This window comes from Hibiscus syriacus, unplaced genomic scaffold (genome assembly GCF_006381635.1).
Source record: "Hibiscus syriacus cultivar Baekdansim isolate YM2019G1 unplaced genomic scaffold, ASM638163v2 tig00110783_pilon, whole genome shotgun sequence".
Taxonomy (NCBI): Eukaryota; Viridiplantae; Streptophyta; class Magnoliopsida; order Malvales; family Malvaceae; genus Hibiscus; species Hibiscus syriacus.
Window position 1 is genome coordinate 1,128,875 of NW_024062861.1, and position 27,432 is coordinate 1,156,306.

Consider the following 27,432-nt stretch of genomic DNA (forward strand, 5'->3'; position numbering starts at 1 on the left):
AAACCAATTGAGGATTTCATGAAGCCAAAACCAAAGAAGGATGAACCAAACATCATTTGTGACGATCTCCAAAGCTCAGTCAAACATGCAAGTGGAACGACACCAACAAAGCGGAAAATGACGACCAAACCAAAGAACGACCAAACATCAGTAACGCCAAACAGACCCTCAAACACTAAAAAGACAACTGTCGGTAAAAGATGCTTATTTTAATAATTCCACAGCTAGAACAAATGAAGCAAGCCATTCCAGAGAGAGGCTTGAGGACTATTATAATGAGAACCCTGGTTCACTCTTTCTCCATCTTCTGCGTCCATTCTCGCTGCAATCTGGAGTTTTAACAAAAACAGCACCAACTTCATTGAAACAGTATTGTCAAAATGACAGATTGATAGAGATATTAGTCTTTGTCAAATCTCAGTACTCCCTTTGTTATTGCTTAGTTACCTTCTTTTCCATCGCATCGTTTTCTTGCCTAACTTGTTTCTCCTGTTAAAAGCACAACAGAAAACCTAGATTAAGAATCTTCACAAACTGTCCATCTTTCCCCCAAGCTATATTTAATTCCAAAATGCAGACTCCCTATTGTTGGATCATAAACTTGATCCATTATGGGAGCCTAAACCCAAACCCAAACTAAATTGATGTCATTACTTACATCATTTAATTAAAGATGTCATTGCTTACATCATTTAATTAATGATATCATTGCTTACATCAATTTAGTTAGGTGAAAGTTAGATATTTGTTGAATTTGTAATGGTTTAAATTAGTTTATTTGTGTGGTGTAGGATTATTCTTGAGTAGTATAAATACATCTTCCCATTTTAGTTTTAAGCATCAAGAAAAATTAAGAGCTTCTAAGTGAGTGAAGGAGCAAAGTCTTATAAGAGTGAGTTGTAGTTCTTGTTTTTGAGTAAGAGTACTCTTGTAATATTTGTTTGAGTTTCAATAAAAGTTGTTTGTGTGAGTGTTTTATTTCCAACAAAGTGACATCAGAGCGAGTTGGAAAGATCGAAGGTCTCGACGAGAGGAATCCGACGCCGCCAGAATTTTCTCAATCTGAGTTCTGACGCACCGCCACGCAACGCCGGAAGACTGCTGCCAGAAAATCGAGTTGACTCACCGAGTTGAGCCGAGTTAGCCGAGTTGGAGCCCTTGACCGAGTTGTCCAAGTCCCTCACAAGGTTTTTTCGGCGTTCCGGATTCATTCGTGCAATCGGATTTTACAAAATCTCATTATATTGAGAGATATGGCAAATGGTATGGCACCATTCCAAGTTCCGACACTTAACAACAACAACTACGACAATTGGAGTATCAAAATGAAGGCACTTCTTGGATCACAAGATGTGTGGGATATCATAGAGAAAGGCTATAACGAGATTTATGGATGATGATGTTTTTGTTACTCTTACACCAGATCAAAAGACAACTTTGAAGGATTCAAGAAAGAGAGACAAGAAGGCTCTCTACCTCATCTACCAAGCATTAGATGATGATGGTTTTGAAAAGATTTCAAGTGCAAGCTCTAGCAAGGAAGCATGGGAGAAGCTGCAAACCTCTTACAAAGGATCCGAGCAAGTGAAGAAGGTTCGTCTCCAAACATTAAGAGGTGAATTCGAATCCTTACACATGAAAGCATCTGAGTCTATTTCAGATTATTTCTCAAAGCTGTTTCTAATCAATTAAAAAGAAATGGTGAAAAGTTAGAAGATGTGAGGATAATATAGAAGATACTTTTGTTCGTTGGATCCCAAATTTGAACACATCGTCGTGACGATTGAAGAAACTAAAGACTTGGAAGAAATAAAGATCGAGCAGCTCCAAGGATCATTGCAAGCATACGAAGAGAAGCATAAAAAGAAGCATGAGTTTACTGAGCAACTCCTCAAGCTGCAACTCAAGGATATGCATGAGAGCCAACGCAATGATAGAAACCAACGTGGCCAAGGCAGAGGTAGAGGCCATGGACGAGGTGGAAGTCGAGGTCGTGGACGAGGCTGGAATTACAATAATAACAATTCCAACAACAACTATGAGAAAGGAGAAAGCTCAACACGAGGCCGTGGAAGAATTAATCCAAACTCAAAGTATGACAAATCTCAAATTCGATGTTATAATTGTCAAAAATTTGGGCATTATGCTTCAGAATGTAGAGCTCCCAACAACAAAATTGAGGAGAAGGCCAATTACGTGGAGGAAAAGACAGATGGCAAAGAAACTCTTCTTCTAGCACGAAAGGAAACTGATGGTGGCCAAGCAAATTCCTGGTATCTTGACAGTGGTGCAAGCAATCACATGTGTGGAAGGAAAGACATGTTTGTGGAGCTAGACGAGTCAGTAAGCGGAAATGTTTCGTTTGGAGATGATTCCACAATAGCAGTGAAAGGGAGAGGTAACATTCTTATCCGTTTGAAAGATAGGAGACATCAATTTATTTCAAATGTCTACTATGTGCCCAATATGAAAAGTAACATTTTAAGTTTAGGGCAACTGGTAGAGAAAGGTTATGATATTCATATGAATAATTATAATCTTTCTATAAAAGATGATAAGAATAACTTCATTGCTAAAGTGCCGATGTCAAAGAATAGAATGTTCTTGATCAACATACAAAATGATGTTGCAAAGTGCCTGAAAGCTTGCTACAAAGATGCATCATGGCTTTGGCATCTTCGATTTGGGCATCTCAATTTTGGAGGTCTAGAGCTATATCTAAGAAGGAGATGGTGAAAGGACTACCTCACATCAACCATCCTGACCAGCTCTGTGAAGGGTGTCTAGTCGGGAAACAATTCAGGAAAAGCTTTCCAAAGGAGTCAGAGACAAGAGCTAAGAAGCCACTTGAGCTCATCCATACCGATGTGTGTGGACGATCAAGCCAAGCTCTCTCGGTAACAATAACTATTTTCTTCTCTTCATTGATGATTTTTCAAGAAAAACCTGGGTATATTTCTTGAAACAGAAATCAGAAGTTTTTGAAGTCTTCAAGAAGTTCAAAGCAACAGTGGAGAGAGAAAGCGGTAGAAAGATCAAAGCCATGAGATCCGATCGAGGTGGAGAATTTACTTCCAGGGAGTTTCAAGAGTTCTGTGAAGCAAATGGAATTCGTCGACCAATGACAGTTCCTAGATCCCCCCAGCAAATGGTGTGGCAGAAAGAAAGAACAGAACAATCCTCGACATGGCACGAAGCATGCTCAAAAGCAAGAAACTACCCAAGGAATTTTGGGCGGAGGCAGTAGCGTGTGCAATCTACTTGACAAACCGATCTCCAACAAGAAGTGTATGGGGAAAGACACCGCAAGAAGCATGGAGTGGAAGAAAGCCTGGAATTTCTCACTTGAGAACCTTTGGAAGTATAGCCCATGTTCACGTACCAGACGAGAGAAGAACAAAGCTTGATGATAAAAGCGAGAGTTTTATCTTCATCGGCTATGATGCTAATTCGAAGGGCTACAAGTTGTACAATCCAGACAATAAGAAGTTTGTGATTAGTCGAGATGTTGTCTTCAACGAAGAAGGAGAATGAGATTTTAACTCTCATACAGATGACTTCAATTTCTTTCCTCAGTTTGAAGAAGATGAGCAGACAATGAGGGAAAACTAGATGAATCTCAACAAGAGCTTGCAACTCCACCCACTTCACCAACATCAACCACTCAAGGAGACTCATCACCTTCATCATCGTCAAGTGGGAGTCAAAGTGAAAGAGTTATGCAACGCACAAGAAGCCTTAGAGATCTCTATGAGGTAACTGAACGACAAGATAATCTTACATTATTTTGTTTGTTTACCGATTGTGAACCAGTGAGCTTTCAAGAAGCGGTACAAGAAAAGAAATGGAGATATGCGATGAACGAAGAAATCAAGGCCATCGAGAAGAATGACACATGGGAACTTACCTCACTTCCCAAGGGACATAAGGCGATAGGTGTCAAATGGGTATACAAAACAAAGCAAAACGCCAAAGGAGAGATTGAAAGGCACAAGGCGAGGCTAGTTGCTAAAGGCTATAGTCAAAAGGCTGAAATTGACTATGATGAGGTATTTTCTCCTGTTGCTCGATTGGAGACTATCAGACTAATCATTTCTTTGGCAGCTCAAAACAAGTGGAAGATACAACAGATGGATGTAAAGTCCAACTTCCTAAATGGAGTTCTTGAAGAGGAACTTTACATTCAGCAACCATCAGGCTATGAAGTCAAAGGGCATGAAGACAAGGTGTTGAAGTTGAAGAAGGCTCTTTACGGGCTAAAATAAGCACCAAGGGCATGGAATAGCCGAATCGACAAGTACTTCCAAGAGAATGGCTTCAACAAATGTCCCTACGAGCATGCTCTATATATCAAGATCAAAGATGAAGATATTTTGATCGTGTGCCTCTACGTGGACGATTTGATCTTCACTGAAAGCAACCCAAGCATGTTTAATGAATTCAAGGATGTGATGATGAAAGAATTCGAGATGACAGACATGGGGCTCATGGCGTACTACCTTGGCATTGAAGTTAAGCAACAAAATGATGGAATTTTCATTTCACAGGAAAGCTATGCAAAGGAGATACTGAAGAAGTTCAAGATGGAGAACTGTAAGCCAATAAGCACACCAGCAGAATACGGGATCAAGATGACCAAACATGAAGAAGGCGAAAGTGTAGATCCAACATTCTTCAAAAGTTTGGTAGGAAGTATACGCTATCTAACTTGCACGAGACCCGATATTCTTCACGCAGTTGGATTGGTTAGTCACTACATGGAATCCCCAACAACCACCCATTTTAAAGCCGCAAAGAGAATTCTTCGCTATCTGAAAGGTACAATTGACTTTGGATTGTTCTATTCAGTTTCTAATGATTACAAGCTTGTTGGATATAGCGACAGTGATTGGGGTGGAGACATAGATAATCGAAGGAGCACTACTGGATTCGTATTTTTCATGGGAGATATTGCATTCACATGGATGTCAAAGAAATAACCGATTGTCACATTGTCCACTTGTGAAGCGGAACATATTGCTGCTACCTCATGTGTTTGTCATGCAATTTGGCTTAGAAATCTATTTAAGGAGATTGGTTTGATACAAGAAGAGCCTACCAAGGTTTGTGTCGACAACAAGTCAGCCATTGCCTTAGCGAAGAATCCAGTATTCCATGATCGAAGCAAGCACATTGATATTCGCTACCACTATATAAGGGAGTGTGTTGCAAGAAAAGATGTGGAAGTTGAATACGTGAAGTCACAAGATCAAGTTGCTGATATTTTTACCAAGCCACTGACCAGCGAAGACTTCTTAAGATTAAGGAACCTACTAGGGGTCACGAGATCAAGTTTAAGGGAGGGTGTTGGATCATAAACTTGATCCATTATGGGAGCCTAAACCCAAACCCAAACTAAATTGATGTCATTACTTACATCATTTAATTAAAGATGTCATTGCTTACATCATTTAATTAATGATGTCATTGCTTACATCAATTTAGTTAGGTGAGAGTTAGATATTTGTTGAATTTGTAATGGTTTAAATTAGTTTATTTGTGTGGTGTAGGATTGTTCTTGAGTAGTATAAATACTTCTTCCCATTTTAGTTTTAAGCATCAAGAAAAATTAAGAGCTTCTAAGTGAGTGAAGAAGCAAAGTCTTATAAGAGTGAGTTGTAGTTCTTGTTTTTGAGTAAGAGTACTCTTGTAATATTTGTTTGAGTTTCAATAAAAGTTGTTTGTGTGAGTGTTTTATTTCCAACACCTATATGGGTTCCTATATAATAGAGGAGAAAAGGTAGCAACATGGTTTTCTAACAACCAAGAGGAAGATGCTGATATTGCAGCTGAAAACCCAGAAATACAAGGGCATCATTTCTTTGGGGAAATACTTCCATGTAAGGGACCTTATTTGCTAGTTGCTACTAACTAATGCAATCGCTCTTCACAATATGCTACTAATAATAGTGGGAATATTTGGACTGTTTCAGCATTTTGGGGGTGTTTTTGGAGCACAAAGCCACAAATACAATGTCAGGTAATCATTTTTTGGCAGTTTTTTTTTCCAGTTCGAACCTCGGTTGAGAAACCATCTTGTATTTATAGTGTTTCAACCACAATATATATTATTATCATTGTAGTTGTCTATTCCACTATAGTTAGATAACCATAGCACCTGCAAAATGGAATGAAAATTAAAGAAAAATTATACCTTCTCTTTCATTGCTGCGACATTGTCCATCACTACCCGTGTCTGCAATGCATATACCATTCTTAATCCATATCATCAAGGTGAAAGATTATCTTCAAAAAAAAATTTATACTATATATAGCCATCATTATAAAGGGAAACAAACGGGGGGAAAAGAGAAGAACTGAGAACCAATAACCTTCCGATTTCCGGTTTCTCTTAATAAGGAATACAAGTGATTCTCGAGTTGTATGAGCTGTGTTATATTTAGGAATTCAATGAATTGACCTTCTAGTTTCCTACAAAATAGGATTAAAATTCCAAACAAATGATTCATTCCCAATGTGATACACAAATGTCAAAACGAGCATAAATGTACCCAAAGTGATTTACCTTTCAACCATTTCCAGTAGGCTACCACCTTCCCGAATATCCACCAACTCATCATGAGTCTTCTGTTGATTATGCAGAAAGCCAAACAAAAGACAATACATGGAAATAGAAAGGTTAATTAATAAAGAGTTATATTAACATATGAAAGATGATAATCTTAAAGTGTTGTTAGGATACATGTTAGCAAGATCTTTTATGATATGCCACTACTTTTGGTCAAATTTCAATAATTAATTATTGTGCAACTTTGGAAAGTGCAGAAATTAAAAATCTTGACAAACCTTTGCTTCATTGGCAATGTTGCAAATAGCAGCTTCTCCCTCTACATGAAGTACATAGCGGTCGAGAATTTTCCTCAAGCTGACAGAGAAATTCAACCATCGAATAATTACATTGTGAGGAGAGTTTGTAGTTATTTAATGTGAAATGTCAACTTGTTATGAGTTCTTAGTAGAATAATTTTATATCCGATTGTAGTTTGTAGTTTCAAATTGGATGGGTTGTGAATTGTGATTCCTTCAAGTGATCGATTGGTAACGGACGATCAGACTTTTGGTGTGGGAATTCACCACAGAGAAGAATGCATTATGGAGAGTTTTTGATGCGTTGGTGATGATCCAAAGGTTCAAAAATGTTATATGGAGCACATTTTTTTTAGGCCTTTGATGGAAAGGGAAACCAGGATCTTGAAACAATTGAATTCGACTGTTGAGGAGTTTGTGCTTGTTCTGGATGTTGAGGATCGTATTTTCTGGATGTTGGAGGTTCCGAGTTAGAGCACCACGAATGCCAAGGGTTGGAGTGTTTAATATCAAATGGTTGAAAGTTATTTTTGAACATATACTACTTTATACTTATACCATATTAATATATATATATAATATATATATATATATAACTACGAGAAGATATCAAAATAAAAGAGGATATCAAAATTTTACTTGAAAAACTTTAATAGAAAAAAAATCACGAAAAGAGGAAAAAATCACTAATGTTGAAAAATAACAAGTATATAAGAAGATTATGACTATGCACAACTTTCAAGGCATAATTAACCAACATCTAACTCTAATACATAATATCTACTTATAGGAATAATTGTTTAATTATAAAAGAAACTTGTGATTCGAGAAACATATTCAAACTAAGTTTTCTACTTTTAGTTTTTGAAAAAGGGTACTTTGTATTGAGAACAATTACAAAGTAAATCACCTCGAGGACCTCATTAAAAAACCTCCCTAATCTTAAATTGAGGAAAAAGAGTATGCCTTGAGGTGGTAAGGATCAACACACACACAAAGCTGAATCATCACACAAACCATACACCCACCCTATAACAATCCCAAAACCATATCAGGAAATACAACACATCAAACACAACAATAGCCGCAACCAGATCATGAACGGAGACTAGCCCTGAGACATGGAGAACCACATTTGCTGAAACTGTTCCAATGTAGAAGAAAGGACAAGAACCGTGAAAATGCCCGACAGAATCAGGCAGAGAATCCTCCTTAACAAACAAAAGCAGTCCACCTTCTCTTTAAATCCGAATCAGATAGCGATCTTCCAGATAATTCGGAGGAATTTAGATCAGATTTCAGCACATTGAATCTCTTCAATGCTCGATCTCTTCTATATCTCTCAGCTTTCAAAAGAACGTTGTCCTAAATATCCAATAGAGAACCAAATTTCTGTTGCTTCCTTTTAATTCTATTGGACAACACATTATCCTTGGGCAGACGAAAAACAACATTTCCGTCATAACCCGAGCGCCCAATGCAATCTTCAATGTCCTTATTCGAGTGCCCATCTATAGGCACAAACGGCACAAGATTCCCCTTGCCTTCCAACACATCTCGTAAATCCACCAAGGAGCCCATATGCGTACTACTAGATTCCTCCAATGCGATAACATCACCACTTGTCTGCTGAAAAGTAACATGCGCATGAATCCCATAAAATAATGCTTGGGAAATGAGACGCCCCATGAATTCGTTAGTGCCCATGTTCAAATACCCGACAGTAGGCAGCACTTCATGCAAAATGCTTTTAAAAATAGCATAATAATCCACCTCATAGCCCACTTTCGACCTTGTAAATACGTCCAAAGCATTGGAAACGCCATTCCTCTGACCAAGAAAGGCCTGCGCATCTACCCCATTACGACTTGTCTGGGAACCATAAGTCCATAACTCTTCGTCGCGAGAACTTACACCTGCTTTCTTCGCAACTGAAATCGACGTTCCATCTCCCAGCAATCAAACCATCAAGGAGAGCACGAACCTCTACCAGCCCAACCTCCATTTCTGTGGATACTTGAGAAGTCATACCAGCACATACTTCCATCTCGGGAGTCATTATTGGCGAGACATCCATGATCTCCCCCAACGTGGAAGACGGAGAGGCACACGCCAAATTCATCACAGACGAATCTTCCCAAACCGACTCTGGATTGAAACAAGGTTCAAACTCAGAAACAAATACAGTAAAACTCCTATCCCCGACTATCAAATCGAAAGAATCTTCCACTCGATCTTGGCATTTCGTAATGATCTGAAACAAAGCCCTATCAAACGAGCCGGGATTTAAGGTCCCTTCCTCAATGGAGATAAGTTCTCCCCATCTCAATGGAGATAAGTTCTCCCCATTTACCTGCGATGTTTCTGAATGTGGAATGACTCCACACAAACGGTGGAATACCTCTGCACGATAACCATGCTCGGCGACTACTGCACTGAAAATTCTCCGACCACACTTCCACTTTGTTAAAGCAGATGTTCAACGCTCCAGACTAATTATATAGAGTATAATCCCTACTCTCTTCATCTTCAAATATAATTAAAATAGCTAATCCCACTTAACCTCATAATTTTCGAACCTAATATTCCTTCTTTGTGCATAATAGCAGCCAACTCTTTCACTTTCATAAATTTTCTACACCTACCTACCAGGCAATCTTTAAGAGTAAGTAACTTATCCTCGTCGACAACACCAACAATGGGGGCCTCAGAAGGCAAATCTTCCATCACTCTGTTCTTTTCCTCAGCTGGATTTGAACCCGATAACTTCTTTCTCCAGAAAACTTCACGAGATTGAAATCTCGCCATGAACACTCTAACTTTATTACCATGAATCCTAGATCTATCAGCGCAAATGATAGCCTTCCTCGCGTCCTCCAATCTGGTGAAGCGAACAAAGCCAAACCTACTTCCTCACAAGATTAACAATAGGCTACAACTTAAGGACATTAACTTCCACGAAAAATCCCCAAATTTTCCTCAGTTTTATTTCTTTACCAAGCAATTTGCACTGAGAACTTTTTAAGCTGGATCAAATAGAATTTAGATCAAATAATTCTAACAATCTATACTTTGACAAGAATTCTAAAAGTACAAGGAATTCAAAACAAAAAAAATCTCAAACATGACGTGAAGTACAAATTCTATCTTGACGTTATTAGTCCTTGTGACAAAATGAACTTTATTATATTTCTCAAATTTATTATGCCCATGAAATTAAACTATTTTTGTTTCTAGAACTGTTATATTCATGGTTGTTTGTTCAACATGAAATCTTCTTTTTCTTGATTTAGTCAAGACACTTTCATGAGTAACATTTTTGTTTGACACAGAGGAGAAAATGTTGATTGTATCGCCTAAAACTACTAAACCTTGTATAACATAAAATATGATAATTTTTATCTGTCTTTTCATCAAAATGAAAGAACCCTCACAAAATTTATAACTCCACCTTTACTATAGTATCTATACCTTTTGAACTCCAAAGTGCTAAGCTAAATCATATTTCTTCTCAAATCAAGAACATACCCTATATTACTAAGTCTTCAAACAACCTCATTGAACATTTTAATTTTGATTGTGTCAATACTTGTAGCCTTACCAGAGACATTATTTTCCAACAAATAACACTTGTAGACATAACTTTAAATGTTACAAACCATTTCTAATTAAGGTTCATGAAAACTACTACTAGATACAAAAATTTACTCCTTGCTTGCTATAGACCCTTCACCAAAAGCAACTAGAAGTTCATTGTCATCTTAATTTCCACCATGTCAACTTCTTGGATTTCTCTAGTTTTTTTTCATTGTTATTTGTAGCATCCCTTTGATTTATGTTCTACAGTATGTAACAGTCAACCTCAATGTGCTTTTTTCTTGTAATAATAATCGATTTTCCCCGTGTTCCTAGATTTTTACATAGTCTTGGTATCACTACCAAGTATTTTTTTAGTCCTTCCATAAATAACAAGACCTTATACCTAAGAGTCGAATCCAACACAATATGCTTCATCTTATCATACGAGTAGATAAAATCATATACCTTACCAATATTGAGAGTATTATGACTATACAAGATAATATCTCTAAAGGTAGAATAAAAAAAGAACAATGAACAAAACATAATTAATCTTAAATCCTTTTGATCATACTTAACCTTAATAGTCTCCAAATTTGAGACAATTTGTTTAAAAATAGTTAAGTGATCTTCTAAAAATTCACATTTTTCCAAATGATGATAATAAGGTTACTACTTCATATGCAACTTAGTAATTAGGGTTTTCTTCATGAATAATTTCTCTAGCTTTAATCATTACACAATATCACTCTTCTCCTTCAATACGTCCTGTAAAAATTGATCCAATATATGTATAATATGAGATATATTATTTTTATCCCTACATTGTTTCTCCTAGAGTGTCCAAGACAATAACATGTTATCACCTTAGTAGAGCATCATTCAAATTCATTTTTGTAAGAATCACTCGTGTCTTCACTACCATAATAGAAATTTTTTGTTGCGATCCAATAAAAAATTTTCATACTTCACAAATATCATTATCGTGATCAAATCAAAATCAAATACACTTTGATACTAATTTGTTACACTATATAAAGATAATGATAGTTGAAACAATCACAAAATTAGTGATGGGTTACAACCAATGACCCCTGCTTCCACCATAGATCCCCAATTTCCTCTTAATTTTGTTTATTCACCAAGCTAGTTGCACCGTAAACTTTTTAGATTTAATCAAATGAAATTTAGATCACAAAACTCTTACAGGAAAGCAATTAGTAAAGGAGTCATGATTAGTGTTTACCTCATAAAGATCGTTGATAGAGATGAGTCTTTTAATTAAATCCTCATATTTCTAATTGTATCAAATACAATATGGATAGGGCTGCGAAAATAGATGTTGTAGAATGTGTCATTCTACATACTAATTTAGGTGAGGTATAGATGTTATTTTTAATGCCAATTGTTATTACTAGGCTTCAACATACAAAACTGACGATAATCAAAATGGCTTTAGAAGACTTCATTAAATCAAGATGATTTGGTATGACTAATCTAGCGGTCTAATCAGACTCAAAGATTTCTCTTTCATGGGTTTTAAATTTGAAACTAAGATCATGGATCATGGATCAAGTGCAATTTGTTTTTTCTCCTCCTCGACATAGTAATGTGATAGCCGAATCTCTTACGAAAATTGGTGTGAAGATTGGAGATGTTTAAAGTTTTGTGAAGATTTTGATTGATTGCTTCTCTCAATGTTGTTTAACATTGATGTTAGTAAGAGTTTTGTTTTTGAGAACTTTGTTTTGCAATGTTTGGTTTGCTGGATATGAAAGTTTATGTAGTCTTATTTTGTTTGATTTTGTTGTATGTATTTTTATGGGTTTTAATATATTTTATGTGTTTGCTTGTTTTTTTTTGAGAACCTGGTTGTATTGTCTTTGAATTTGGTTATCCTTTTGATTTCTAGATGCTTAACATGTTATTACGTTGTTTTGATTTTTTTTGTGTTATTGTTGTTTAACATGCTTGTTTGAGTTATGTTTTAGTTTTAATAAAAAAAGAATTGAACCGTTGGTGAGTTGAAATAATAAAAAAATTATTTTAGTTTTAATAACTGGGTGCTAACCCATTTTTTAACCCCCAGTGCCCGTCTGATCCTAAAACCCATTTTTTTTCTTCCCAATTAAACAACCCCCATCGTCGCCTCTCCACTCAGCCTCCTCCGATCGGCGATGGTGTGTATCACCGCCACCAGCAGCTCCGACGACAACCCGTGACCCAACCCTGACCGATTAACCACCCAAATCGGTCACTGTTTGGCATGGATTGTGAGAAAAACAGTTCGTGTAACACCCTAATTTAGGGGCTATATTTAAGAAATTATAAAGTGGTGAATTTAATTAGTATTTTTGGAAGAAATTGGGGATTAAATTGTAAAATTATAAAGTTGGCATACCATTTTAAGAAGTGCAGGAAGTTCAGTGACTAAACCCATAATTTAACCATTTTTTATATGATGAATTATAAAACTCACCCCGTGCGCAGCTCAGCAGAAAATTTTCAGTTTTTCCCTCTCCAACAACTCTCTTTTCAACTCCGATCTACTCGCCGTTTGACCTCCTATCGACGAACCGAAACCACTAGCGTGTTCGTTGTCGACCGAGGAACAAAACCCCTCAAATCTTTCGTCGTAAATCATCGTCGTTTGTCGTTAATTTTAGTAGGAAGTATCGTCGGTAATAACTCGATTTCAATTGGTTTTTCGTCGGTTCACGACGATCCGATCATCCGTTTACGACACCTCCCGTACCATCGTGTTCCTTGCATCGTTCCGAGTCCACCGGTGTTCTCCGTTTCTCCGTCGTCGCTGGCACGTGTAGGGGTGAGACCGTGAAAGTTTCTGACGTTTCGGAAACGAGCTCTCCGTCGTTCAAAATTATGAACCGAGCTTTGTAAGTGCCTCAAAATCGCTTAAAATAATTTTTAGGAATTTTCCGGGAATTTATCGACACCGGCTTACTGTTCACGCGCCGCACACGCCACCGCCGAGAGTGGGCATCGCCTGGGTGTTAATTTTGTAATTAATTTCTGTTTGGGTGCTATTTGTGTAAAATTCAAGTGTTAGATTAGTAAATATTTGTAGAATATGGCTAATTTGGTAATTAATTTATGTTAGGGTGATATCTGTGTAAAATGGTCGACTGTTGACCGTTGACCGGCGTTGACCACAGTTGACCAGAACTTTGATCGGCTTTGACCGGGCATTAAACGACCTTTGACTTTGACCAAGTATACATATCCTAATGTTTTTCGACGTTCCAAATCCGATTCCGTAGTTTGTTTTTCAAAATTTGGACCCGAAGGCCTCAAAATTGCCAGTCAAACCTTTTGACTTTGATTTTGACCGAAAATTCCAAATTTTCGAAAAGTCATATTTTATGCTTTCGACGTTCTGAATCCGAATCCTAAGTCCGTTTCGTCAAATTCGAACTCGGTAAGCTGTTTTTCACTGATTTATCACCCGATTCGATCCGTTTATCACAATTAAGCTCTGTTTTTTTATATAATTTATGTTGATATGTATCTGAGGAATTATTGGAAGATGATTTCAAAATCAAGGGCGTTCGAATGGAATTTATATGGTCGATTAATATTGCACAAAAATCGAGGTAATACTTTACTACCTCTTTATGCTTTATGGAACATGTTGATATTGGTAATTGCATGAATAAGATAATGTTGGTCACTTTTGTGGAGTTGATTAATTTATACACTCGATATGAATGTGGTAGAAATTCGGTAAATGAATATGGATCGAATGACTAATATAAGAGATTGAAAGATTGTTAGAATTAAATTACAAGTTTGTGATTAGTGATAAAGAAATCAACCATGGATTTGCAAATTATATTTTATATCATCAAAGGTTAAATGTTAAAGGTACTTGGATGGGAAATTATGAGAATACTCCGATAGGGTAAAATTACGAAATTACCCTTATATTGAAAAAGGACAAGAATTGTCTCTAGAAGTGGATTAATAAATCTGAAAAGACATTGATCTGATAAATATATTGATGTGCATAAGAAATGTTAGTTTTACTTTGAAATTATGGATAACCGATTTTTAACCTTAAGAGGGTTTATGTAAGATACTAGAAGTCTGTTAAAGAATCATTTCAAGATCAGAGAATGTTCGAGGAAACAACTAACCATAGGATCTCTAAATTATAAGTATGCTCGTTAAGAGTTAATACCGAAATCATCTGATTAAGAAATTACGAAAATACCCTTGAAAGGTAAAAATAGCTCGAGTTGACCCTGAATGAGAAAGTACATTGAGGATTTGTACTTAACTCAATGAATTACAGATTTAATTGTTAAGATCCTGTCTTTGTACATAAAATTTCTGATAACCTGTTGGTAACTTCTGAGAAGACAATTGACCTGAAAATCTCCGAGTTAAGAATAAATTATCGAGGGTGCTCTTTTGTCAGAATTATTTGAAAGGTCTGGAATAAATGATAAGTTGAAATTAAATAATAAGACAGAATGGAAGAAAATGATTGAAATACACTAGATATGTAAAATGACCATAATACCCCTGTAATGAAAAAGGCTCAAGAATATTACCAAGCTCAGGAATAATTGGATATCCTCGAGCTCTGAAAAGAATGGAATAAAACTGAGCACCAGAATGACCAAAATACCCTTATGACCTAAAATTAGTAGAAGTGTTGGATTAATTAAGGAATCCAAATAAACATGGATGTGGTACTGCTCTTAAAAATTATGGATCACATATTAAGCCGAGCAATCAATGCTAGTGTATATGTCAGTACCTGAAATGTATAGATGTTACTTGAATGCGTGTTCGTCTTCTCAAGTGTGGTTCGATGATAATTTTGAAAGTACTCAGCTCAACTGAACTCTAGGTTGCATTCGATAATAAGAAATGGATATTTGTTAGACAAATTAACCACAAAGACCAAATTAAATTAAACGGAAGTACAATATGTATATGAAATTCAGAAATGTATGGATTATCTGGAAAGCTCTGAAGTAATTGGGATAGACTTGACTGATAAACGAAATGAGTAACCTCAATGACTGAGGATTAAATAGGTGATTGGATGAGTTTGGGAACACTGTTGAACTTAAATGATGAATTATCCTTATGGGTCATAAAACATGAATCAAGTACGTATGTATTTCCTGATATCGTTGAAATATGGAAATGAAATAAAGACTATTGGAAGATCCATTCAGCGATGATTATGAAGATGATTTATGGACAAGAATTTTTGGTATTAAAGAGTAAATACTCTGAAAAGGCAGTAAATTGACGAGTCAACATGCATTAGTTCAGGGAGATTGTTCAGTTCGAATTGTTCGATTAACATGGATTGTAAATGTCTTGAAGCTTCATTTCTCCTTTATTAGCTTAAATCACTCTGGGCATTCTGGAACACTTTCCTGATGCACCCGAAAATATAATGGGATTCTAAAGTATCAACCTTAAATGTCTAGCTAGATCGGTTAGTAATTAATTCACCTCAATAGAACCATGTTCTTGGAATCCGATCAAATTGCTTGAGTTTCATGTTGTCCTTATTGATAACGATAAATGCCTCTGAAAAATATACGTGGATACTCTAGTGTGTTCCAAATGAATTACATGACAATTTTATATGTTTTGAAATGAGTTTAGTACAAGTATTGATTTACTGGTTTATTAACCATGGCAAAGTGGTAAGGGATTTATGATTATGGTTTTATTGAAAATATAAATTGTTTCTGATTCATGGAATCACAGAAACTACTGGTTTATGAATTATGGTATTATGTTTCACTGGTTATACTCAAACTATTTTACTGGGATATTATATGGGTAGACTGAAGGTACAACTCTGATCAAGCTGGAAATTTCTTACGGACCTAAGGGGATCTTTGGGTAGGCTTTCAGGCCCAAAGTACTCCTTTGGGTTAATCATTTGACTACTTATGGTGTACAGGTGGAAATTTGATATACGATTTATTTCATAATCACGGATATGACATATTACTGGATCACAATCCAGATATTACGATTTATGGATAAAACTGATTTCTACTGGATTTTTATATGGATAAGAATCTGGAGTATGGAGGCACTGCCCTGATTCGGCTGTAAGTCATTACGGACCTAAGGATATCTTGGATAGGTCCCAAGGTATATCCTTAGGTTGGTTCCCTTTGCTGTGTGCATAAGGTAACCCTACGGACCTAAGGATATCTTGGGTAGGTCCCAAGGTATATCCTTAGGTTGGTTCCTTTTGTTGTGTGCATAAGGTAACCCTACGGATCTAAGGATATCTTGGGTAGGCCCCAAGGTATATCCTTAGGTTGGTTCCCTTAGCTGTGTGCTTAAGGTAACCCTACGGATCTAAGGATGTCCTTGGGTAGATCCAAGGTATATCCTTAGGTTGGCTCCCCTTTTTGCTGTATGCTGAGGGCAAGCCCTATGGATGCAGTTCTGGGGAACTGTATAATGGAGTTTGGTTGGGGGTTCAACTATGGTTTTAAAAGATTTATAGCTTTTCACTGGTTTTGATTGGAACACACTAGACATCCTATTCGATCTCCTAAAAATGTCATACTTTGAATGTTTCCTATGAACTGTGATCTTCTTGGCTTCAACTTGATGAACTACTGATGGAACCCAGATTATTCCGCAACGGGTATACGTCTGATTCAATAAGGAATTATATGGCTTTCCGTTTATCTGTATGTCATGTAGCATTATCTGGTAGTTCTGTATTACTGAGCTTTCCGAAACTCACTCTATTACTCACCATTGTAGGTTAAAAGAATTGTACCAATATAGCTATCAACATCAGTAAGGGAGTTCTTCTGGCGTTGCTTGCAGAGTATGATACATGTGATTAGGGGGCATGTAATTGTATTTTGTTTTATATCTGAGTTTGAAAAACCTGTTTTATTTCTGAATAATAATAAATCATTTTATGATTTGACATGTTTTAAGACAAGTTTTAAAATTTCCGTTATTTTTACGGTGGATTGCTCCGGTGACCCTAATGTGACACTCTAGATCGGATCGGGCTACCTGCATCGGTCTGAGGGGGTTACATTTAGAGTGATCATCGCTCATCTCTACCACCGCTCGTCAGTGAACAACATGACCTCCTACATAGCCAGCCATGCACCTAAATATCGGGCTAGGCTACTGTTGGTGAGTTGAAATAATAAAAAAATTATTTCAGTTTTAATAACTGGGTGTTAACCCATTTTTGAACTTGTGATCCCAAAACACAAAACCCATTTTTTTCTCCCAATTAGACAACCCCCACCGTCGCCTCTCCACCCAACCTCCTTCGACCAGCGGTGGTGTGTATCGCTGCCACCAGCAGCTCCGACGTCAACCCACGACCTAACCCCGATCTACGAACCACCCAGATCGATCACCGTTTGTAATGGATTGTGAGAAAAACCGTTCGAGTCATTATCACTCATCTCTACCACCGCTCGTCGGTGAGTAGCATGACCACCACCATAGGGAGTCCTGACCGTCATGATCAAAACTCGGTGATCCTATTGCAGTGAAGCCTAGTCGTTCGTCGTGGAGGGACTACGAGGCCTCGTCGGGAAACAAAACCGTCGTTCGATTTTTGAGTTCTTCTGGTCGAACAGACGACCCGTTCTCCATACTGCCCTCACCATCATCATCCTCACGTGATTCTAAGTAAAACCTAACCAGTGTTGCTCCCTACCGTCATCGTTTTTATTCATCCACCGTTGGGGTAAATATTCGAGTGTTTTTCTGGTAGTTTCGTTGTGATCTTGGCCTGATATTGATTTGTTTTGAAATTGTTTCATTGTGAGGATGCTTCGAGAGTGATCGACTATCATCAACCTCCGTTTTCGTCACCTCACGCGCTACCACGCTCTGCCTGTGCTTGTGGGAATGGTTCACCGGTCATGAAACCTTTTATAGATCGGTCTGAGTCAACTCGGATCTAACCGAGTCAGATTGAACCGGCCTGAGTCAGATCAAACCTATCCAGTTAGATCGAACCGAGTCGAGCTGAGTTAACTCGTTGACTTTGACTGACCGTTGACTTTGGCTTTGACCAAAAAGTCAAATTTTCCAAAAAGTCATATTTTATGTTTTTCGACGTTCTGAGTCTGAATCCGAAGTCCGTTTTGCCAAATTCAAACTCGGTAAGCCATTTTTCAGTGATTTATCTTTGGAGTCAATTAGATTTTTCGATTAAGTTTTATTTCTGGCGTAAATCCGTTTGTTATGTATATGAGACTTTATGGGTCATGGACTTAAAGTTTGAGGGCAATCGAATGGAGTTCAAATGATCGATCGATGTGCTTCATAAATCGAGGTAATATTTTACTACCTATACTGCATAAATAAATATTAACTATTCTAAACCTATACTGCTTCGATTAAAATGTCGAAAATGCCATTCGGATACAAATATGACATGATTTACCTCTGATAGTGGAAACGACTTGGAATAAGTGAATGACCTTGGATAAACCTAAAAATACCTTAAGCCTAAGCATTGAACTGCCTCTAAAAGTCTTGGACCACGACCCAAGCTCATTGGTCTCTCTGGATACAATTGCAATATAGAAATAAATAATATCATTGGGATACATGTTCGTCTTCTCAAGATTCGTTCTAATGGTGGTATGATGGTGACTAATTCAAACAAGTGTAATCAGTATTGAGAAGTGAATATTTTGAAGGATATTTGTCCGAATGATTAGTGAGTACTGCGGTGTTGAGATCTGTTCAACCTTATTTCACACAAAGTATTGAGAAAATCAATATAAATCTTGAATAGGATAAATTATCGTTAAATTATTAAGTATTATTTTAAAATCAAATTGACAAAAATAACTCTATAGAGTAAAATTACAAAAATACCCTTGCACTGCAAAAGACCAAGATTGCCCCTAAAAGTAAAAAATAACCCTAAAAGACCAAATTACCAGAAAAGTACATATGTTTGGATTGATCAGAATTACCAAAATATCCTCGATTTGTGAAAAAACTAAAATAACCTCCAATGTTCAAATGACCAAAATATCCTAAACCCTAAAAAAACCAGAATACCTTGAACTCTAAGATGACAGAAGCAACCTTGATTGTTGAAGTGGCCTGTTAACCTAACGGCTTAAAATAAGTGGATGTCCTTGGTAAATTTTACAAACACTCATAAACTTAAGTGTTGTATTGCTATTTAAGGTGAATCACGACCCAAGTACGTTGGTCTTTCTGGATATTGTTACAAATAATAAATAAAGTAAACACCACTGAAATATTTATCCATCTTGTGAAGATCTATTCGATGTTGATTATAAAGGAAGTTTGTTCAACTAGTGCAATCAGTCTGGGGAGGGAATATCTGTGAAGTATCTTGACCCAAATGATTGGCAAATATCACAGTGTTGGAATCTAATTAGTGCAACTTGACTCAAGTTTGATGATTCGATATAATCTTAAATATTATAAATTATCGCCAAACCACCAAAATGCCCCTGATTGCCAGAATAATGGAATTACTCTAGTTATATATGAATTTTAAATTATTCTGATGCAAGGTTCCTGAATACCTTCCTGATGCACTTGAATCCTAAATGGTACTAAAGTATCAATTCGTAAATGTATGATTAGATCCGTTAGTAATCGAACCCTTTATATATAGGGACAACGTACTTGAAATCTGATTAATCTACATAAATTCTACGTTTCCTTTCTTGATAACGATCAAATACCTCCGAAAATAACTAAATCTTCTTGTGTGTTCCCTACTGCTATATGATTATTTTATCTATTTTGAAATGTGATTTATTGGAATTATTGATTTATTAATTTACTGATATACGGGTTGACTGTTTATGTACCATGGCTATCTGATATGTGTTATATGATTACTTGTTTTCACTGAAAGATATGATTTTTCCGATTTATGGACCATTGAATTCACTACTTACTGTGTGAATTGTTTTATTGAGATACTGTTTTCACTCAAGTTGGTAATTTCTTACGGATCCAAGGCATTCCCTTAGGTTGGCTCCTAGGTCCATTGGGCCTAGGTAAGTCCTTATGGATGCAGTTCTGGGGAACTGCATATGGTGTATGGGTGGAGGGAATTCATGTGATTTAAATTAACTACGTAGTCATTTTTTTCAATATTCTACTAGATACGATTTTGATATTATAGGGTACTGTTAAATCTGATTTCTACTGGATATTATATGGGTAGGAGTCTGGAGTACGGAGGTTCAGCTCTGATCAAGCTGGTAATTCTTTACGAACCTAAGGTGACCCTTGGGTAGGCCCATAGGCCCCAAGGTACTCCCTTAGGGTGGCTCATTTGCTTTGTGCTTAGGGTAAGCCCTTATTGATACAGTTTTGGGGGACTACGTATGGAGTATTCAGGTAGAGGATATTATAATGGTTTTAAAAATTTGTTTTACTAAAATAAAATATTACTATTTATATTTTATTTATTCTGGTTTCGTGGGAACACACTAGACATCCTATTCTGATCTCTTGAACCTGATCCTCTGAACTTTTCCTCTGAACTGTATGCTTCCTGTATTTTATTGGAAGAAATTTCAGTAGAACCTCAGCTCCTCACGAAAACCTGTAGACGTTTGAATCAATAAGGAAAATTTATGCTTTCTTATTTATCTGCATGTCCTTCAACATCACTTGGTAGTTATGTATTACTTATCTTCCCAAAGCTCACTCTTTTACTAACAATTTCAGGTTAAAAGAATTGATCCAGTGCACCTATCGACATTTGTAATGGGAGTTCCTCTGGCTTGGGTTGAAGAGTACGGTACAAGTGTAATTAGGGGGCATATAGGTCACATTTGATTTTTATACCGAGTCTAAAACTTGTATGATTTTAATTCTGTTTGTAATATATGAATGATTTTATGCACTTGTATTTTAAATATAAATTGTTTTATGATTTTACTCGTTTTGACAAAAATTTTAATTTTTTTTGGACTTTTACTGTGGGTCCCTCTGGTGGCCCTAACGTGACACCTCTGATCAGATCGGGTCACTCGCATCGGTCTAAGGGTGATACAATTACGGTTATGAATTTTTATAAATGGCTAACCATCAGCTAACCATTAATAAATTGTAATTAATTAATTATATATTTTAAAAGAATTGAATTGGAAATAAAATTAAAATTAAAATGATTCCTCCATATTTTTTTAGTTACCATGTTTATCTTATATTGGAGCATATTAAATTAAACATAGATAAAAAACACTTAATTTTAAAATGTAAAATATAAATACGTACGTATGATTTTAAACTACAAAAAAACCCTCGAATATACCTTGTAATATATATATATATATATATATATATTTATAAAAATAAAATGCATCTACAAATAAATAAGATTTTCAGAAATACATATGTTTCTATCATCATAAATTTTGTAAAATTTGAAATTTTTATGTTGTGTTGCGTTTGAAAAAAAAAATTTAATAGATTAACTACATATTAACATGTAACCAAGCTGTTAATAACAATTAACTATTAGAAGTTAACCGTTTCTTAATTATTAGGTTACGACTAGCAAAATTTAATAATTATTATAATTATTAGCTGAACGTTTAGGCTAAACGGTACAATTAACAAACCATGAACACTCCTGCTAAGAGGGGCTGCGATTACGAGTATGTTATTATCATGTCAAATTCCAAAGAAGACCTAAACGTGACCTAGCCAATAAAATCTTATTCTCTAATTATCCATTAGTTTTAGAGGATGGTATCCCATACATGATGCGTTCTATATTTCTAAAGGGTGTGCCTATGTAATGTTGGCAAGAGAGTTTCTTTGAAGCCGTAGGTAACAGGTGGGGTAAGTTCAGTGGCACATGAGAGATAGAAATTAGTTAATTGTTTACTTAGAGTGAAAACTGTATATAAACAGTCATATTTGTAAATTAAATTATTATGACGAATTCTTTTCTATTCTTTCTTATTTTCATAATGTGGCAGGAGATAGTTATATATGTTTATGTGCACTTAAACCCATATTTTCTTAAATATTATAATAATAGCAATACTAATTGAATTAATATTCAATTAACACATGTTAATAAAGACTTAAACATTATTTAGTTTTAAATGAATATTTAAGGTATGATTATTTATTCCGCAAAGTAGAGACTGAAATTTGACATTGGACGATTCATTAATATAATTTAAATGTCTTTCATGTTACTGTCAAACTTGTAAAGTATGATAATATTTGATGAACCTCTTTTTTTAGTGATTATGACTTATGATGAGATAATATAATTATTTAATTTATGATAATGGAAAGTCACTAAAGCTGAAATTTTTGAAAGTTGTACAGTGTGACATCCTTAATATACAATTAAAAAAAAGTGTTACCGGTTTTGTTATTATTTAAATAATAAAATCAGTAAAAAATTACCTAAAACATTATTATTTCTACCTAAAACATCAATGTTTTTTTAACATTTCCGGTAAAATGCCTAATAATAATAAAACCGGTAGAAAAAATAACAAAACGGGTAACGTTTTGCCGGTTTTGTTAACAAAACCAGTAAAATGCCCAATAATAACAAAACCGGTAAAAATAATAATGTTTCTAGTAAATTTTTACCGATTTTGTTATTTAAATAATAACAATACCGATAACACATTTTTTTAGTCGTATATTAAGGCTGCGCAATTCATTTAAATCAGAAAAATCAATAAAGCTAAATTTTGATGAGGAACCGACTGTTATGATTATGGATGGATAGCATCTAAAGCCTGTAATTAATAATCAGGAATTTAAATAGCAATCATCGTTTGTAATAGTGTCTGTGATATAGCAATAACAGTGTCGTTCGATATTGTTATTGTGTGATCACGATAACTCTGATTACCTTAATAATATTCGTTATATCCTTAATCACGATAAACATAACATAATTAAAAATAAGATTAGAACCGCTATTTAAATCCCTAGCAAGAGACTTTTACTTTTGGGTTAACTAAAAGTAGAAAAAATTGGGTTTCTCAAGAATTGGCAAAAATGGAAATATAGACTCCAACGAACCTTTTGTCTTTCACTGACAACAAACAAAATCTCATCCAAAGATATTGAAAAGCGAAGAGAATTAACCTTTGAGCAGTGCAAAACTGGTGAAGCAATCCTGTAGAGGAAAACATAATGAGAGCCACATCAACACCCAAGAACAGCAAGGTCTCCAGCTTTCTTGATTAACCCATTTTCCTCTTCGAAAACGTCACCTGTCTTCGCTTTTTGTCTTCGATTTTCTTCAGCTCAACCTTCCCTCTCGCCATGTCTCTGCAAACCCTTGAAAATTTCTGCACACACAAAAAAGAAAACCCGAAGATGCTGGTTTATATAATATGGTATCTTAGTTCCACCTACGAACAAGGCCCCGTTGTTTGATACATGGGGGGAGAAGATACATGGGTGTATATATGGTTGAAAACTGGATCTTCTATGTTGTAGGTTCTATTTCGGGGTCTATGGTACGGCGATGATCATGTTGCTCTTTGTACGATTCATGATTCTCAGACGTTGATATGGTTTCTTTTGTAAGCCTTTGCTCCATTTTTTTGTTACTATAATAAATATGGGTTAAAAAATGCGTGTTCCCTACACAAATATCTTTATGACTCAAAGATCTTGCACCGGCACATACCCACGGTTGGATTTTTTTCCTACACCTGGAACGAATCAAGTCGAGTTTGAACATTGTTAAGTTCGATTCGACTTAAAAAATATAAAATTAAATTTGATTTAATTCAAAATTTATGAGTTTAAAATTATCAAGTTCGACTTAAATTTGAAATAAAAATTAAAGCTAGACACAATTTGAAAACTCGCGAGTTAAAAATTTTCAAGCTAAAATCGAAATGAAAAATCGAAGCTTGACTCAAGCTAAAAAAAACTTGAACTAGAAATATTCTCAGACTTAACTCGATTGAAGCTCTAACTTGAGCTCGAACATGAACCTTAAGTACATGAAAGCGTTATATTATTTTTAAAAAAATAACAACACATAAATGTTAATATTATTAATAATTTAATTTAAAAAATTAAAAATTTAATATATATTATTTTTTTGAGTTACTCGCGAGTTTTTCGAGTCGGATATTAAATAGTTCGCTTTTGTTCGTTAAGAGTTCGAGTTGAGTTCGATCTCGAGTCAAGTCCATCCGATTCAAGAGTTGACCGAATCGATCTCAAATAGCTCGCGATATGGCTAATCTCATTTACATTCCTACCTACACCTAATTAGATTTGAATTTTTATTTACTTTTATAGTTCATGTTGGTAAAATCATCCCAATAATCCAAGCAGGCAAATTATTTATCCCAATAGGGTGATCTGGAAATTATTTTGCGATCTATGACATTTGCTACAGTGTTCGTGGAACTCGTCATGCCCCTATGACGAGTTTCAATTTTTAAATATTTTATGGAGTTCCATGTATACCGTAGCAAATGACTTAAATGCCAAAATAATTCTTAACCAACCCAATTTTCAAAATAAAAAAATCTCGCCTATATTATTTCCCTAGTTTTGTCTTTCATGTCTAATAATGTACAACAACAACAACAACAAAACCATATTCCCATATGTAATGGAGTAAGGGAGAGGTAGTGTAGTAGGCTGCCCCCAACGCCAGGTTGAGAGCAGCTTCCGTGGAAGACCTCCGGCAAAAATAAAGATAAAATACAATGCATGTATAAATAAATAAATAAATAAATACATAGTTGAACAATCTTTATATACGCGTCTGTAATGGGAAGTAATCCCTGCGTAATAATCTCTGCATATAGACAGAAATGTAAGTCTCGGCTAAATTTAAAAAGAGGAAATATGAATAGCAACAGGTCGGGTTCGGGGCAGGTTTTGCTCGCCCCGTCCCCGGACCCGAAATGAATCCCCGTCCCCGACCCCGACCCGATCCCTGACGGGTTTTTTATCGGGGCGCCCTGTCGGGGATTTTTTTTTGCCCCGTCCCCGAACCCGACCCGAAATATTATACCCAAACCCGAACCCGAAAATATTTTATATATAATTAATATAAAAAAATATAAAATATTATATATATAATTAATATAAAAATATAAAATATTATATATATATATATATATATATATAATCGGGGCGGGGATACCTTGCCCCGAACCTAACCCGAAAAAATCCCTGAACCCGAACCCGACCCCGACCCGATATCATTCAACCCGACCCGACCCGAACTTGACCGGATTTCGAGTTTCCCCGTCGGGTTCGGGTCATACTGCCATCCCTAAGAGGAAACATGAAGTGAATGAATACACAGTAGTCAGCGATAGCATGCTACTAGAAGGAACAAAGTCAAATGGGTTACCACCTAAACTAAGGCAACACTACTCCGCTACTCTAATTCTGGGCCTTCATAGATTCCAATGATAGAAACGCATAGAAGTAGAAGTTAAAAAAGTAACCAATTTATGCCATTTTTTTTACATTTAGGTGCCTAAACTTTTTTCGGTCAATATAGGTGTCTAACGTTACAAACGTTACCATTTTAAGTGTATCGACCGTAACAGACGTTAAAAAAAATTCATTAAGTGACATATGTGACATTCATGTAATTTTGGAAAAAATTTAAAAAAAACCTTAAAAAATATTATTATATAAAAACCTAATTTCTCTAAAATCACAAAAAAGCTTTAGATCCCTAAAAATTTCTTATCTTAAACTTATCATCTCCTTTGCCGGCCACGGCTATCGTTGCCGACACTACCCTTGTCATCTCCCTTGTTGGTCGTCGTTGTCCTTGTCATTGTCATTGCGCTTACCTTCGGGGTTGCATGGTGTCACGATTTGCAGTCGTTTGATTCATTGGGTTCGTCGATTGTTCGTTGGTTATTCGTCGGGTTTTTGGTTTCTGAGTTGTCGAGTTCATCTTGTCGTCAGGTGGAGATTTTGGTGGAGGTTCGACAAATGAAAATATCGGTAAACGGTGACTGTTTGCGTAGGCACAGGGATTAAAATTAGAGGTTTTGAATTTTTGAGTTTTTTTTTAAGATTTCTGAAGCATGAAAGATAGATTAAAGGTCCTAATGGAGGGTCCTTGGAAAGCCATGGATCACTATATCACTGTGCAAAAGTGGTGCTCGAATTTCTCTACAGCAAATACAACCTTATCTTCCAGTGGTATGAATCCATATACGTGGTCTTCCAATAGAGTATATCAATGAAAGGATTTTGATAGATATTGTAAAGGTAGACTATCATATTGCATAAACAACAAGAGATAGATTTGTAAGGGAGGTTGTGTTGTGAGGCAGTTAAAATATGACTAAAAACAGCATTACCGGTTAAATAGGTGATCGGTTAAAAGCAATACCGAAAATGTTATATGTTTTCAACTGAAATGTTATTTATGTTAATAATAATGGTAATAACCAGAAATGTTATCGTTGTATGTAAAATAGGCCAAAAAAATATTGACTTTAATAATTTAGGTTAATTAGTAGAAACATTATCAACCGTAATAATATAACATGTTATGCCTAAAATATTATAAACGGTAAGAAAATAAGTTAATTATTATTTTGTTATTAATATTTTTAACATATTAGGTTACACCTAATATATTATGAGAGTTTAAGATGATGGGGCCTTAGAAGTCTCATGATAACAAAATAAGTTAATTACTTATTTTGTTATGAATATTATCAACATATTAGGTTGCACTTAAAATATTACCAAAGTTTAAGCTAATAGAACATTATAAATCTCACGACAACAAAATAAGTTAAATACTTATTTTGTTATAAATAAATATTAACGTATTAGGTTGCAACAAATAATGTTATTGTGAATAAATAAATATGTTGCGATATGGAATGTTAAAGTTGTGTTTAATGAAATCGGTAGCGAAATATGTAATTGTATCTTTGGATGGAAATTGTTTTTAAAATAAATATATATACT

General features: G+C 35.5%; 1 protein-coding gene across 1 annotated transcript; it reads right to left on the reverse strand.

The window, feature by feature from the left end:
* Nucleotides 1–224: 224 nt before the first annotated feature.
* Nucleotides 225–23,860, reverse strand: LOC120140310 (MADS-box protein FLOWERING LOCUS C-like). Its single transcript, XM_039155301.1, has 7 exons — nucleotides 23,590–23,860; nucleotides 6,847–6,925; nucleotides 6,566–6,624; nucleotides 6,372–6,471; nucleotides 6,194–6,235; nucleotides 448–489; nucleotides 225–329 (listed from the first exon to the last, which is right to left on the reverse strand). Exons 1-7 carry the CDS (start codon nucleotides 23,634–23,636, stop codon nucleotides 225–227), a joined length of 474 nt encoding a protein of 157 aa, XP_039011232.1. The 5' UTR covers nucleotides 23,637–23,860.
* Between the last annotated feature and the right edge of the window lie 3,572 nt (nucleotides 23,861–27,432).

What these genes read in the sequence shown, in the direction of transcription:
- LOC120140310 (XM_039155301.1), bottom strand. Translation starts at nt 23,636, where the DNA reads ATGTTTTCCTCTACAGGATTGCTTCACCAGTTTTGCACTGCTCAAAG. An exon ending in CAGTTTTGCACTGCTCAAAG is followed by an intron (nt 6,926 to 23,589) that starts GTTAATTCTCTT and finishes TTTCTCTGTCAG; the next exon opens with CTTGAGGAAAATTCTCGACC. An exon ending in GAGAAACCGGAAATCGGAAG is followed by an intron (nt 6,236 to 6,371) that starts GTTATTGGTTCT and finishes TATGCATTGCAG; the next exon opens with ACACGGGTAGTGATGGACAA.